We start from the raw sequence: 16,650 nt of genomic DNA, 5'->3' as shown, positions 1-16,650 counted from the left end.
TGGCATATATCTCCCAAACTAAGCCTCAGGAAAGCGATAGCATGCTAGAGCTTTCTCTGAAAACTAGAGGAGAGGGATCAAAGCACTTAGATTCCATCACCCTCCTCTTACAATCAATCAACATGGTGTAGACCCACATTCTTCAGCCAGATGTCCTCCAGATGTGTTGAGACTGCAACTCCTAAGAGCCATTCAGTTTAAGACTTCTAGGCATTGCAGTCAACACATATAGAAAAGGAGTTGTGAAATGAACAGAACCTATTAAACAGTTCCATCTCCAGAATAAAAACAGATTTTTACGTTGTCAGTTGCCCTTCTTTTCTGAATTCCACGCTCTAATTCCCATGATATTCTGCAAATAGTTAGATTATATCAGATATCACCACATATTCCCTGAAAATATACAATTATCTGACACCAAGAGTAGTAGACAATTGCGTTTGACAAATAATTGAGTGATTCCTTATTTCACAGTTATTTCCATGTAACACTCTTGAGATTTTCATGGTATTGGATAGACAGGTTGCAAACGTATGACTTGTATTATAGACTGATTGGTAACATACAGTGGTAACTGATATTTGATATCTGTCAGTTTATGACAATCCTTATTTAAAGCCTACCCCAACCAAAAATATATGCCAACAAGACTCAGAATAGGTAGATGTAAAAAAGAAATGCCTCAGATGTCAAAATGTTAAAAATCTACATTTGTAATGCCAAACTGTTGTAAATAGCCTCTATCATTCAGAACACTCCAGAGGCCTGATATGGAAGGCTACAATTTCTGAAGAACAACACTTCCTAATGACTAGCAGTCTGTACTCACTCACGAACGCGCACAGTATGTGGGTGCTCAGAACCTCCATGCTTGTCAATGGAGACGGAAAAACCCCGCTTGTTTTCGGAACATGCTGGAATAGACACCAGGGTGACAGTGTGTGGAATCCGGGTGCCGGGAGATTCTGGAAGCAGCTGATCCATCACAGGTGTCACCACCATCTGGTAATAACAGTGCCCACTGCAACATGGAAGAAAAGGTACCACAAATTTAGGACATCCATTTCCAAACCTCAGGATGAAAGAGCCCAAGGCTACCACCAGAAACTGACTGAAGAATGTTTTAAAAGCTTGCTGAGAAACACCAATATGTCTCCTCTGAAGGAGGTAACCCTCCAGAAACAGAAAAAAAGAAAAAAAATGAATAAGAATAATCATTCTTCCCTTTTCCTTTCTTTTCTATTTTTCTGCATACTTTTTATTCTCTTTTTTTCTTTACTATCCCTTCTTTCTGAGTTTAGTTTGTTTATAATTATTATTAGAACTTTCAAACTGAGCAAATCTCTCTTCCCCTCCCCCGCCAATGTGTGTCCAATCTAATTTGTTGTTAATCTAATTTAGATTGTTCTTAATCTAAAGATGTTGAGACTCTAGAAAGAGTGCAGAGAAGAGCAACAAAGATGATTAGGGGACTGGAGGCTAAAACATATGAAGAATGGTTGCAGGAACTGGTATATCTAGTTTAATGAAGAGAAGGACTAGGGGAGACATGATAGCAGTCTTCCAATATCTCAGGGGCTGCCACAAAGAAGAGGGAGTCAAACTATTCTCCAAAGCACCCTGACGGTAGAACAAGCAGCAAGGGGTGGAAACTAATCAAGGAGAGAAGCAACTTAGAACTGAGGAGAAATTTCCTGACAGTTAGAACAATTAATTAGTGGAACAACTTGCCTCCAGAAGTTGTGAATGCTCCAACACTGGAAGTTTTAAAAAGATGTTGGATAACCATTTGTCTGAAGTGGTGTAGGTTTTCCTGCCTAAGCAGGGGGTTGGACTAGAAGACCTCCAAGGTTCCTCCCACTTCTATTCTATTCTATTCTATTCTATTCTATTCTATTCTATTCTATTCTATTCTATTCTATTCTATTCTATTCTATTCTATTCTATTCCATTCCATTCCATTCCATTCCATTCCATTCCATTCCATTCCATTAATTTACAGGGCCTTTGTTGTGAATTTAAAATTAGGGAAGATCCTAATCATCTGATTCAGCCAAATTCCCACTCACCAGTAAAGCTTGGATCGTTCCACCAGTGCGTAAGTGTCTCCATCGCCAATGAACACCTGGCAGTTCAGGCAGCTGAAGCATTCGGGGTGATATTTTTGTTCTCCAGCCACCTGGAATAGGAACAGATAAACATGAGCTTGTCTCCCTTCCAGTATACACTCCTCAATCACCATTTTTTGGGTGGTCCTTCCCACTATCCAGCAGTGTCATAGAGTTCCTGTTCAAAGGAAGAATGGCAAGAGGCTAAAGATTGTCCAGTCCTGAAATTCAACATAAGCAGGCTCAGGCAATGAAATTCTGATCCAGGCACTTCACACTGCCAGAGAGAGAGATTTGAGGAAATCATTGGGAGGATGATGAAAGGATCACATCTCAAAAAAAAAAAGACATGCAGGTGGGACTCTAGGCTCACATAAGAGCAGAAGAGACCGGAAAGAAGAGGCAGATTGACAATCATTCCTGAATCAAATAATATTTGGGTAATTCATTAATTAACAAAACATTAAAGTTGCACAAATTAAGCAAACTTGCCCAGATTTGGACAGGGGGTTGGACTAGAAGATCTCCAAAGTCCCTTCCAGCCCTAAGATTCTTTGAATGGATTTAACTGGTTACTGATTAATCCATTTTGAGTTCATAGAGCACATTGATTTATTTATTAACTATTTTAATGCAACATAGACTTCTGAAGACTCCAGGTGGTTTATAGAATAAAAATATTTTAAAAATCAAATAAAATCTGCCCTGTGCCACCAAACCCCAGTATTCTTCTCCTTCTTCTTCAAACTATTTAAAATATTCAGTCTTCTGGAAAATGGTCAGGGACCAAGTACCAAACAAACTTCAGGAGAAAAAGTGTTGTGAATCATATGCTAAGCAGCAACCAGGTCTCCCTCCTTCTCTCTTTCCTCGTGGTTCTTTTTGGGAGTGGGACTTTTAACAACCCTCTTTAGGCTGAATGAATCAGAGGAGTCAGTTCTGTTTGGTGTATGTGGCCCTTCAGATACTCTGGTGGTAAATCATGAAAATGTTATATAGTAATGGCCAAAATTGTGGAAACCTTTTGGGAAAGTGTATTTTTGAGGTTTGATGGCTAATAACACCACTTTTTTTTTTTTTTGGAGTTTCAAGATAATCATATTTAACTGCTGGAATGGTCTGGGAATAGCCCAGACCTTAACCCAATTAAAAATCTATGGAGCCGACTAAAGAAACTTGTTAATCAGAAGCGACCCAGCAATAAAATCCAGTTAATAGAAGCAATCACTCAATCTTGGTTTCACATTATAACAGCTGCAGAACTAAAAGACTTGGTTCACTCCATGGGAAGATGTTGTAAGGCCGTAATTCATGCTAAAGCTTACCCAACTAAGTATTAACTGACGTGATAATTTTTGTATATCTTGTTTTTTCTATGATGATAATTTTTGTATATCTAATTTTTTCCATGTGTTTCACTTTTCTTCTTTATACTGTAACTGCTATTCTAATAGCAAATCCTTCATAAAAGTTATTGCATTACATTCTTTATTAAATTATCTTTCCATTGATATATAATTTTATGGTACTACTCCCCCAAAAAGTGGTGTTATTAGCTAGTTTTAGAAAATACACTTTCCCCAAAAGGTTTCCCCAATTTTGGCCACTATTGTAAGTTACAATCAGCAGTTTGAATTGTCCTTGGAAGTCAATGCAGAATTCAGAGTACCACTGGACTCTGGTAAAAGCTCTGATGCTGGAAAAGGTGAAAGGAAAGAGAAGAACCAATTTTGTTGTATACATGATGTACAATGACAATAAAGGCTATTTATTATTATTATTATTATTATTATTATTATTATTATTATTATTATTATTATTATTATTATTATTATTATTATTATTATTGCAACCAGCAGCAAGGTGGCTAGACTCAGTTATGGCATTGATGGCACACCACTGGAAAATCTGAAGGACAAGGTTAAGTTGCGACTGTTATGGAGAAAATCTATGTGGTCGCTAAGAGTCGACACCAATTTGATGGCACATACGCAGTCAATAAACCAAATTAATGTGATGATGGTGTCAGCCATCACCCCTGATGTACCAGTTCTAAGTCAAGATTATCCATACTCAAGGTTCCTTCCTCAGTGCTCAGAGCTTTGGTTTGATTAGAATTCTACCTGAAGTCACTTTCTCTGCAGGAGTCTCTTGCACTTTCATAATTGTCCACTTATTGTCTTATGATATTGGCAGCTGTTTCGCTCCTGTGTAGGGCAGCACATGCTGCTTGCAATTGCATCTCCAAACTTTCTTGGGTAATAGCTTTGCACTTTGCGATGGAGCAACAGCTCCGCTGTCTTGGACTCCGGACTGCCCTTTTTCTCCCCTCTAATGCTTTCTTAAATTTTTCTCTATAGAAGTCTCAAGGCATCCCTAAGATCAGGTTCCTAAACTGCATTGGACTTATTGCTTTCTTCCTCTCCAACTTGGGCTGCTCTGATTCCAGCTTCCCGACTCATAGATCTTCAGATACTGTGTTTCCCCGAAAATAAGACCCTGTTTTATAATTTTTTGAACCCTGAAATAAACGCTTGGCCTTATTGCCATGCGCTCAAAAGCCCGATTGGGCTTATTATCAGGGGATGTCTTATTTTGGGGGGAAACAGGGTACAATAGTGAGGCATTTTATCTATCTATCTATCTATCTATCTATCTATCTATCTATCTATCTATCTATCATCTATCTATCTATCTATCTATCTATCTATCTATCTATCTATCTATCTATCTATCTATCTAATTTATATTGCCACCTATTCGCCCATGGCCATTTGGGGAAGGTAGCTCTATTTCAGTCTTGCTGAACTGAATCAGGGAGTGTGTGTGTGTGTGTGAGAGAGAGAGAGAGAGTGAGAGAGTGAGAGAGAGAGAGAGAGTTAGAATTGAGTAGCTGCTATACATTGAATCTCCTTATCCAACTGATTGCAGCAGACGCTCTTTAACACTTTAGATCAGCAATGTTTAACTTTCTGAGCTTTTGGCACTCCAAACAGCTGTGTCTGGTGAAACCTAAGCAGGATCTTTAGATTTCTCCAGATCTTTCACGGAATAAGATCCATACTGTATTTAAAACTACCATTGTACTTTCCGTATTGTATTTCTTCAGGATTTGCCTCACATTTCCTCATTATCCACAGACACAATTACTTCTACCCCATAATTCATTCTGCCATATTTAGATCTATAACCATATACTCCAAGTGCTAAATGCCATGGTTTGGGTTCACAATTAATGTCACGTTGTGGATTTCCTTCCCTGCCCTTTTCTAAAAGGCTTTCTGTCAGTTTCTCCAGATTTTCCATTAGTTCATTCCACAGCTGTTGTTTTCTGTCTTAACCCAGAAATATTCAATCTCTTCCTCATTTCTGCAGACACCTCTGACTAGAGGACACACACATAATACGCTCATCCTGGGATTGACCAACAATTCAGTTTCCCTTTTAGGTTGGTGGTTTCCCAGAAGTCTCATGACAATCTCTTTAAAAATTTAAAGATAGGTGTTTCCTCACTTTGCCACAGAAACAATTTGATTCTTTATTGTACAACCCTCTTTAGATTCTATCTAAATTTCTTAAATTTCTGTTATATTCTCATAAATTCACAGCAGACCTCTGAAGGATAGAGTGCACGTTCACAACCAACAAAAAAGCTCTGATACTAATTTGAGGGGTTTTTTGTTTGCTTTCTGGCCAAGTAGTTACTTCCCTTTTGGGTATTCCTTTAAAATATGAATCAACAATTATTTCAAGCAGGGGCCACAATCATGTGATTTTTGCATGGTCAGAAATGCTAAAAATAAATATGTGTGTGTGTGTATAGACACACACACACATATATAATTAGATGCATATATATATATATATATATATATATATATATATATATATATATATATATGTATGTATGTATATGTATATATTTTTCTCAGGTTTTCGCGGGTGTTTGTATGTAGGTCTTTGGTTATTCGGGTCTTCTCCCATGTAAAATTGGAAGTGTCTTGGCGACATTTCGACGAAGTCTCATTCGTCATCTTCAGGCTGGTGTTCTCGGCTTCGTACTCCTGGAAGCACAAAGCCGAGAACACCAGCCTGAAGATGACGAATGAGACTTCGTCGAAACGTCACCAAGACACTTCCAATTTTACGTGGGAGAAGACCCGAATAACCAAAGACATATATATATATATATATATATGGCATGAGAATTTGGCCATTTTTAATTAGATGTCTATATATATGTGTGTGCGTGCATATATATATATATATATATATATATATATATATATATATATATATATGCACGCACACACATATATATAGACATCTAATTAAAAATGGCCAAATTCTCATGCCAATTTGGCCTGCTGGGATTTCAGCCATTTTAATTTATTATTTTAAAGTATAATATTATTTAAAATATGTTATTTTAAATAATAAATTATTTATTATTTACGTTATCATAATAACTACCACCACTACTATTGTTATTATGAGTATTATGGATATCATCCTACTCATTATCACCATCATTATTTTAGAAGTTAGTGGGTTGCTATGGCGCTTATGTGTGCTACCAAGATCCAATTTAAATCAATTTAAAGATTTCAAGTTTCTGCCTTTTGTGTACTACAAGTATGAACTAGAGCGTTGCTTTAACCTATAAAAAGAAAACAACTCAGCTATATTTACCTTTGTGCATTTTGCTGAAAAATTAGATCACTGGAGTACATATTTCTTTATAAGATTTTTATTACATTATAAATAACTCAAAACAGCGAACATACCTAATATTCCTTTCTCTTCCTATTTTACCCACAATGATAATTCTGTAATGTGAGTTGGACTTAGAGTGACTGGCCCAGCCACTTAGCCAATTTTTCATGCCTAAGGCAAGACTAAAACTCACCACCTCCTGCTTTCTAAGCCAGCATCTTCACCATACAAACTGGCTCTTTCCAGAAAGAGAGTAAGTCAAATGGATTTTGCATTTATAATAGCTGAGTTTGGACTCAGATGCTTCCTTTCCTATATTGCTCTTATAAAAATGAATATTTTCAAAAGCAACTGTTGTTTCCTTTGGACGTACTAACTTGCCCATGACACATAATGCTTTGTGAGAAGGAGAGGTGGTTTGGCAATCAAACTTGAGTGTAATTGACAATACTGTTTTGTAGTAAGGACAGAGTTAACTAAACAAATGCAGACTAAGAAATGAAAGACAACCAGGAAACCATCGTGAAAGTAAGTGGAAACACTGCCTTGAGCTTATTCAAAACAATGAGAGCAAAGCTTGATTAAAAGCAGCAGTGCTAGCTGGTGCTGGGACCTGTTGTTGGGGAACAGGGCTTAATGGTTCCTTCTGTGCCATTTCCCCAGGTTCTCACCTGCAAAGATGCTATAAGCTCTGGAGAGGGAAAAAAGAGCATATCCTGTTCACCATCATCTTCCACCTACATGACTTCGTTGGTTATGATGACGTAGGTGCCAAGGACAGTCTACTTCCCCCCCCAATTCACATCTTTCTTTTCTGTATTGAAGTAACAAAATACCAAATAAAAGGATTTAAGGAGATCTATGCTCAGGCAGTAGCCTCTCATAGAATTTTTGTCTCCCTCCCTCTGCAAACACTGGTTGCTCCATATCTATTCTTCTTCCTCCTCCTCCTCCTCCTTGCCCCCCCTCCTCTTTTGTTATGTCCTCTTCTTTCTTCTTTCCCGTTTCCAAAATGAAAAGCTGAAAACCAATGGAAGGACCTTTAGACTGAAGGGAGATCTGTCCCTATCCCCTTCGCAGTGGTCATAGCATTTCTGAAGTAGCACCATCCAGGAAAAAAAAAAAAGGTTCATGATTTGGTTACATGCAGTTCTGAATTCAGTTGCAGAGGTGTATTTCTTGCTCACTATTTCCACATCAATGGCCACAGCCAGAGGAAAAATATGCCAGACAGACCTAGCGATCAGAGATGTACAGTCAGGCCTTCATCACTGCCTACCACCTCTTAACAATCCATATCCCTTTAAAGGTGAGCTCTGAATTGTCTGACGGAAGGACAACATTATTAAATGCAGGGAACAATAATCACCGGAATTGTATTTCATGCAGTCAGTGTTATAATTTCCATTTAAATTAAATAATACCATGCTGAGTTTTTACCATGGCCCTACCCTGTTTCCCCCAAAATAAGACATCCCCTGATAATAAGCCCAATTGGGCTTTTGAGTGCATGGCAATAAGGCCAAGCACTTATTTCAGGGTTCAAAAAAATATAATACAGGGCCTTATTTTCAGGGAAACACGATGTCAGGTTTCCAAATTAGGCTCTCTTCCAGCGCTAGTTACTTTTTTTTTCTGTCCCACTTGCTTTTTGGCTTGTGATCACTTGCCCCACCCACCCCAAAAAAAACAAGTTACGTCATCCGGTGATGCTCTGTGTGGATGTCCTCTCTTACCATGACAAGCCCTTTGGTGATCTGCTCCGAGCAGCCATGGCACAGTTCCCCAAAGTGGGCCCAGTAATCCTTTTTGCAGTAGAGACGACCATCCTTCTCGTAGTACTGATGGGAAAGCAAAGCCCCACATTCGCAGCACCTGCAGGGACAATAAGAAAGTAGGTTTTTTCAGCCTCAGGACTTTGAAGGGAAACCTACTGCATGCAGAGATTCCAAAAGCAGAGCTTGAAGGAGGCATAATCCCACAGGTTCAGAGGAGTTGTGTTTGCCCAGCATGCTTAATTTAGGCTGCTACTAATTTAGTCAGACCAAATTACTCTTAGATTCGGTAGCACATGCTCGTTAGGTTAAGAGCCACCAATTTGGGAAAAAGAGAAACCTTATTCAATTTCTTCTTGTTCCTGTGTAACATAGCATTGTTGTGGCCTGCCAGTGGCCAGTGGACCTGATGGCAGACTCAGACAGTGAGGAGGTTGGGGAGGAACATGGGCCAGTCCTGGAGTCTGGGGAAGGCTCTGATGAGTGCTCTGTGTTGGAGGCAGAGATAGGGCCAGGGTCGTCTGACAGTTGTCAGCTGCCTTCGGAGTCAGACATCAGTGGGGCAGAAGAACAGCTGGAGCCTGTTCCCAGTGTGGACATGCGCAAAGCTGCCAGGAGAAGGGAACAGCTAAGGAACAAGGGTAGACTCGTGAGTAAAGCCACAGGTGGATGGTGAATGGCTCCTCCCATAGGGAATAAAGAGGAGCGAAAGGGGAGGGGAATTTGCAGGAGACAATTAGTTCGCTTAATTGGTTCGTGACTCTCAGAGACTTCTTGCCAAGTTTTGAAGATATCGGCCTGGCAGCTCTCCAAGCCAGATAAGGTCTGTGACTGTAAATTCTCCCTTGAAAGACTTTGCTGGATGTGAATGAAAGGAATTCACAGTAACTTAATAAAAAGGGGTTTTTGTTGGGACAAGGAGTCTGCTTTGTGCTCTTGGGAAACCTGAAGTCCTTGCGTTGTCTTACTCCAGTGGCCATTTCTTGATTGCTTACACAGGGATCAATGAGTGCATCTTGGACTATTTAACCAATTAATGATTATATTCCAAGATTTATTAAAAAACTGGAATGCCATTTTTTTTCACCACTATCCACTCCTACAATATTGTGTTTCCTGGGAAGACCAGTGGGCAGTACAGGAAGACGAGTCTAGAAGTGTGACCCCAGAAATGTGTGATATATAGTGTGTGACATATTGTGTGAAATCTATTTCTGGGTTCACACAATACAGGTAGTACTCGGCTTAACAACACTTAACAACACTTCAATTTCACTTAGTGACCGCTCAAAGTTACAACGGCCCTGAAAAAAGTGACTTATTACCCATTTTTCATACTTATGACCGTTGCAGCATCTAATTTTAGGGCAAGTCAATTTTTTCGACTTTCAATTTTCAAACATTAGGGGTGCTCAAAAGTTGTGACATGTTCCCCATGATCACATGATTTACATTCGGATGCATGACAACTCACTCACATTTATGATGGTGTCCGTTGCAGTGTCCAGGGGCCATGGGATAAACCTTTGCGACCTTCTGACAAGCAAAGTCAATGGGGTTGCCAGATTCACTTAACAACCATGTTACTAATTTTACAACTGCAGTGATTCACTTAATAAATGTGGCAAGAAAAGTCATAAAATGAGGCAAAACTCATTTAACAAATTTCTCACTTAGCAAGATAAATTTTGGGCTCAATTGTGATCATAAGTTGAGAACGACCTGTATATCCTGACTAGGGGAAGCTGTTTTGGCTAAGGATTGTTCAAGAATATCTTGGAAGTGGAATGATCCGCCAGATCTAAAGTTAACAATTTTGGGGTTCACCCAACAAGCTGGTCTTGAAATGCTCCAGTAGTACTGTGTAAATGTTGCCCCAAGTACAATATTTTATGTCACATCATGATATGCTCTGCAGGCTAAGGGGGAGCAAATTTAAATGGCTAAACCATTTGATCATACTTCCCTAGGCAAGGGGCAGGGTGAATTTAGCCATTATGAGATTATTAAACCCAATCTTCCCTTTTGTGGATTGCTACAGTTCTGTTTTCCTGGACTTTTTAATAATCCAGCTGGGCCACCCAGAGAGGACTGTTTACTGGTACAATCCTGATAAAATTAAGAAGTATTGTAACTCTACACATATGTGGCCCTGGTACAATGAATGTACCAGGGCCACATATCTACAATCTAGGATGGAGATATTTTTTTAGTTGACTCTTCCTTTCAGCTCAATGAAAGGAATCCATTCCAATAAGAAAAAGAAGGAACTTTATTCACCTCTGAATCATTTTTCGAAAGTGACCTGTCAATGCCCCCATGAAGCAGAGGATATGACGGCAGATTTGAGACTGACAATAGAAAATATTTCTTCACTCATTACTATAAATAATTCAAGGCCATAAATTACAGGGAGGGACTCTAGATGTCTTTATATGAGATTTGGAGAAACTGATTGAGATCAACCCAACATAAGTTCTGATGGACAAGAAGAACCTCAATTTCTAGAAAAAGTATATAAAAGCTAGGAGTATTCAGAAGTAACCTCTATTTCCATCCTTTTTCTGAGTATGGGAGGGGCCAGACAGGCATAGCTGCTGGGGATTTCTCCTAAAGAGAAGAGAAATGACACAGGAGATTCACTTCCTATTTAGATCTGGCCTATTACAAAATCTCTGTTTTTTCTTCTCATACTACATGATGCACTGTAAAGATATTGTGTGGAAATGTTATTTGCTGGGCAAAGTATATTGTTTGGACACAACCCTTTTGTTCCAAAATGGATTTTGTCTATTAACATGATTTATAATTAACTGCAAGCATAGCATCTGGTCATTCCTTGGAAAATGAAGTCCACAAATGAAAAGTGGCACGGAGCTAAACACTCTCAGTGAACTGACAGATGTTGTAGCTGATGAATCAGCTGTCTTTTAGAATATGCAGCTAATCAATTACATTAAATTAAATTAAAGAGGGCTGTGAAAATATTTACAGACCTCTCGCATCCTGAACATAAACTGTTTCAACTCCTACTCTCAAAACAACACCATAGAGCACTGCACACCAGAACAACTAGACACAAGAACAGTTTTTTCCCCAAATGCCATCACTCTGCTAAACAAATAATTCCCTCAACCCTGTCAAACTAATTACTAAGTCTGCATTATTATTAATCTTCTCATTGTTCCTATCATCCATCTCCTCCCACTTATGACTGTATGACTGTAACCTTGTTGCTGATATACTTAAGATTTATATTGACTTTTTCCTAATATGATTTGATTGCTTATTTGTTCCCTATGACTATCATTAAGTGTTGTATCTTATGATTCTTGACGAATGTATCTTTTCTTTTATGTACATCAAGAGTGTATGCACCAAGACAAATTTCTTGTGTGTCCAATCACACTTGGCCAATAAAGAATTCTATTCTATTCTATTCTATTCAAATTGATCTTACCAAACTGCAAGGTACGGTAGGTACTCTTTTAGCAATGCACCAGTTTTGCTTCAGATAATAATAAAGGCATCAGATAATATGAAATGTATGAAATGACTAACCAGATGCAAAGTGGCTTCTGAAAATATGCAAGGACTTAGCTCTCTTCCCACATTTTTTGGAAATCCCATTAGTTTCCTGGTTCTGCTAAACCAGTGCACCAATTAAAGAATACAATAGAATAATATGTCACTTTAAATGTACACTAATCAGCATACATTAAAATGAAACTTCCCTGCATTCAGCTTTCAAAGGATAACCATTATGCATATACCCAGATACACACACATATATGACATAGAGAAACATCACAGTCTAAAAGCTGTAGCAATTGGTATTCAACGAGCAAACTAAAACTTGCCAGTTTTGGTTGCCTTGTGACTCGCTACTCTTTCCACTGAAACAAAGAGGGACACGTTAGTCACGCAGTAGCTCTTGCCATGTGCACATCCCCTTGCAGTCTCATCTTTGCTTATGTGGCCATTTTGGGCATTTTTGCTCTTCCCCCCTTCATCCATACAGGTAAAGTGAAGTTTTTATATTTTATTTAACCTAAGTATTTATTAATTCTTAGGTTTATTTCTCATGTAAAGTAATGAGAAATCTTTTTACATATTGCCTTAAAATGTGTGTTGATTTTGATTTAGGAATGCATTAAATTTATTTACATTATTCCTTATGGGTAAAATTTGTTTGGTACTCATTGCTTTTGATACTCATTGTGCCTCTCGGAACCATTGAATGATGATTACTGAGGTACCACTTGCTTCTGAATTTCCAGATGAAAAATTCCTCTGCTTTTAGGCCATTTGAAAGCAACATCTCCTTGACTGCATTTTTCCCCAGCCCAGTGATGGCATTCAGCCAGTTCTATCTGGTTTGGGCGAATCGGTAGCGGCGGCTGCGGGAGGCTCTGCCCACTCGCCTGGATGTCATCACGTCCCGTTTTTGATGCTCTTTGCATGCATGGAGGTGCGCACACTTCCATTTGCGAACTGGTAGCGAAGGTAAATGAATATCACCCCTGTCCCAGCCCTTGACTTTATGCTTAATTTAGACATGGCACTGGAAATAAAAGGAAAAGTCTCAAATATCTTTTGTACTGCTGCTCTCAGCTTCGTCTCCTTTGTCCTTGAATTCTCTGTTTAAGCTCTGGAATCAAATGACAGACTCGATTCAAACCTCTCTCTTCTCCCCCAGACCCCAATATTTCCTGCTTGCAACAGCAGTTCCCGAAGAGCCAAGAGGGTAGATTTGAGGCCCCATCAGTCCCCTTAATGTGGTTTGCTTCATTTGGGCTCAGCATAATGTAGGAAACCAGTGACTGTGGCTTGCAAAGAGGCGCACATTATTTTTATCTTCAAAAGCCAGTGGCTTTTATTAAAAATAGTTCTAAATATTAACAGAAGTCACAGTAATAACCAATGGTGTCGTTGCTGTAAGGGGTGGCAACAATGGTATTTCCTTCTGCTGCCCTCCCTCCCCCAAGTTTGGGAGGTGAATAAAATAGGTACATTATGCCTTCAATTTGATTTAGCGTCCTCTGAAAAGTATGCTGTTACATTATGATTTACTCACTGAATTTTGATGACAGTGTCTAGGAATCTCTATGGGTGCATTCACACAACTTATTTATTGACTCATGTAAAATAAACTGAGCCCTAAATGAACCAAAATGGCTGGATTTGCCCAATACATTAAGTCACAAAAAGAATAACCAAAGTTAACATTAATCAAGCCAAATCATCTTGTATGAATGCATCTGCTGGAATTACATTTGAACTGGTTAAGAATATTATATGGATGTTGCCAGCTGGGGGGTTGGTGGCAGTGGTGGGATTCAAATAATTTAACAACCGGTTCTCTGCCTTAATGATTTCTTCCAACAACCAGTTCACCAAACTGCTCAGAAAGTTAACAACTGGTTCTCCCGAAGTGGTGCAAACTGGCTGAATCCCACCACTGGTTGGTGGTGAAGTGCTCCATTATTGGAGGTTTTTAAGAAGAGATTGGACAACCATGTTATGGCCCGCCAGCAGCCAGGAGAGCTGGCAGCAGAATTGGACAGTGAGGAGGTTGGGGAAGAACATGGGCCAGTCGGAGGCAGAGAGGCAGCTCGACAGCAGTGAGGCAGAGGAACAGCTGGAGCCCGTTCCCAGTGTGCCCATGTGCAAAGCTGCCAGAAGACAAGAACAACTAAGAAAACAGGGTCGACTTGGGAGTAAAGCCACGCCTTGGAGATGATTGGCCCCTCCCATAGGAAACAAAAGAGGAGCGAATGGGGAGTGGGCTTTTGTAGGAAATAATTAGTTTGTTTGTTCTGTGACTCTGAGAGACTCTGTGCCAAGTTTTGCCTTGTGCTGTGTTTGGAAACAAGTTACGTGGCAGCTTGCCAAGCGAGATAAGGTGTGTTGATAAATATTCCTCTGAAAGACTGCTTGGACAGGCCTTGCTTAATGTGAATGAAAGTAAATAAAAGAGGTTTTGCTGGGATCAAGATTCTGCTTCCTGCTTTTTAACGGAGCCTAGATCAGAACAAACGACTTGTCTGAAATGGTATGGGGTCTCCTGCTTGAGTTGGGGGTTGGACTACAAGTGTTTTAAATTCCCTTCCAACTCTGTTATTCTGGTAAAATGCCTTGCAACATTGGTGGGCAATTTACCATCCATGGATTAATGCAGTAATCAAGTTAACTATATTAGCAAAGTGGATTCTTTGGTTTTGATTCAGAACAACAGAGTCCACATAGCTATTACAATTTCTTCAGCCCAGCATTTCATATCAAGGATTTTCATGTAATACCTATTTAAATAGGAGTCGCTGCCAACTGGACTTGTAATCTTAATGGTGGAGACTCCCCTTCATTGGACAAAATGGCCTTCTAGGATGCGTTTCAAAGAATTAAACCTGTTTCCAGTGGTGAAATCCAAAATTTTTTTACTACCGGTTCTGTGGGTCTGACTTGGTGGGCGTGGCAGGAGAAGGATACTGAAAAATCCCCATTCCCTCCCCAGTCTTGGGGGAAGGATATTACAAAATCCCCACTCCCTCCCCACTCTGGCACCAGCCAGAGGTGATATTTGCCGGTTCTCCGAACTGCTCAAAATTTCCGCTATTGGTTCTCCAGAACCTGTCAGAACCTGCTGGATTTCACCCCTGCCTGTTTCCCTCTAAAGTCGGCCCTTTAAGAAGATGTTTAGAGGCTGTAACTGATGCCAGAAAGATAGGTTTTTGTTATATTAACATTATACTGTAGTCCTCCATTTACAACAGTTCATTTAGTGACCGTTCAAAGTTATAACAGCACTGAAAAAAGCGACTTATGACTGTTTCTCACACTTTTGACTATTGCAGCATCTCTATGGTCACATGATCAAAATTCAGACACTTGGCAACTGACTCATATTTATGACGGTTGCTGTGTCCTGGGGTTATGTGATCACCTTTTGCAACCTTCTGACAAACAAAGCCAACGGGGAAATCAGATTCACTTAATAACCATGTTACTAACTTAATAACTGCAGTAATTCACTTAATAACTGTGTCAAGAAAGAAAGGCAAGATTTGTTATGTTTGACATTTGTATACCATTTCTACCATTTGGCATTGAACACATTTGTATACCACCTTTTGGAACTTAAGTGGTTGATAAATCTTAGAAGTAAGAAAATAAAAAAGTCTTGTGTACTTGTTATGCACATTCCCTCTATCTACTAATAGCAATTTCTGTTTCAGGCATGTATCCTCCAATAAATGTGTTGATGAAGGTTGATGACTTCTGACCAGATTTCTAGCCTGGTGCCTTAACTACTAGACCAAATCTGCTCTCGTATTTCTCTATATGTTTGGGGAAGATAGAAGACTACAAGGGTGGTATGAAAACAGTAGGCCTTCAATAGGCTTTCCACTTCCATTTTCACTTTTATTTTTGGAAAAAAAATGGGGCCAACATTCAACCATTTTTGTTCACAAAAACTTGAGGAATTGAATGAATGTAGCTCTGAACTGCTCACTTCTTTTTAAAATAATCCTCTCATGGATCAGAATCCTATCTGGAGAAGAGATGAGAGCAATTCATAGCACCCAACTTTTATAGTCTTGCCCTTATTTTGTTTAGATGACTAACCTACCAGAGCAAAGACCTTACATTCAAATATCTAATGGAAATATATAAAGCTCCTTTCTTTTTGTTTCAATTTTTAATTCTTCTACGGGTCAATTCACCTGGCCTTCTGTTTTCTAACTACTAGGCTTATCTCATTCTGGAATGCAAATTCCATAGGATTAAACCAGAAATTCAGTAGGCTTTCAAGGGCTTTCAAAGGCTTACCTCACTGACTCTTTCTAACCTGTCAGTATGTCATGAGAAAAAGGAGGTGAGAAGTGAAAAAAAATATTATCTAAGCCCATTGGTATTTCATGAGAAAAAGGAAGTAAGTGTCAGGGTTCCAAATAATACACCCATAACAAACAGAACTCCGATAGTAAGAAGTGTAAAATATGTCGGGCCAGCCTCAGGTTGGTCATATATGTCACTTCCTTTTAACCAAT

At 39.2% G+C, this 16,650-nt stretch overlaps 1 protein-coding gene across 1 annotated transcript in view; it reads right to left on the bottom strand.

Moving 5' to 3' along the window:
- The window catches only part of LIMK1 (LIM domain kinase 1), a 50,154-nt gene that overhangs the window by 17,154 nt on the left and 16,350 nt on the right, over positions 1–16,650 (bottom strand). The window contains exons 3-5 of the mRNA XM_070946427.1: positions 8,561–8,699; positions 2,070–2,179; positions 830–1,021 (exon numbers count right to left, since the gene is read on the bottom strand). Coding sequence (XP_070802528.1) covers positions 830–1,021; positions 2,070–2,179; positions 8,561–8,699 — 441 coding nt within the window. The remainder of the gene's footprint in view (positions 1–829; positions 1,022–2,069; positions 2,180–8,560; positions 8,700–16,650) is intronic.

Source organism: Pituophis catenifer, unplaced genomic scaffold, assembly GCF_029215685.1.
Source record: "Pituophis catenifer annectens isolate HBS135680 unplaced genomic scaffold, rPitCat1.0.hap2 SCAF_1, whole genome shotgun sequence".
Classification (NCBI taxonomy): domain Eukaryota; kingdom Metazoa; phylum Chordata; class Lepidosauria; order Squamata; family Colubridae; genus Pituophis; species Pituophis catenifer.
This window is presented reverse-complemented; position numbering and strand designations above follow the sequence as displayed.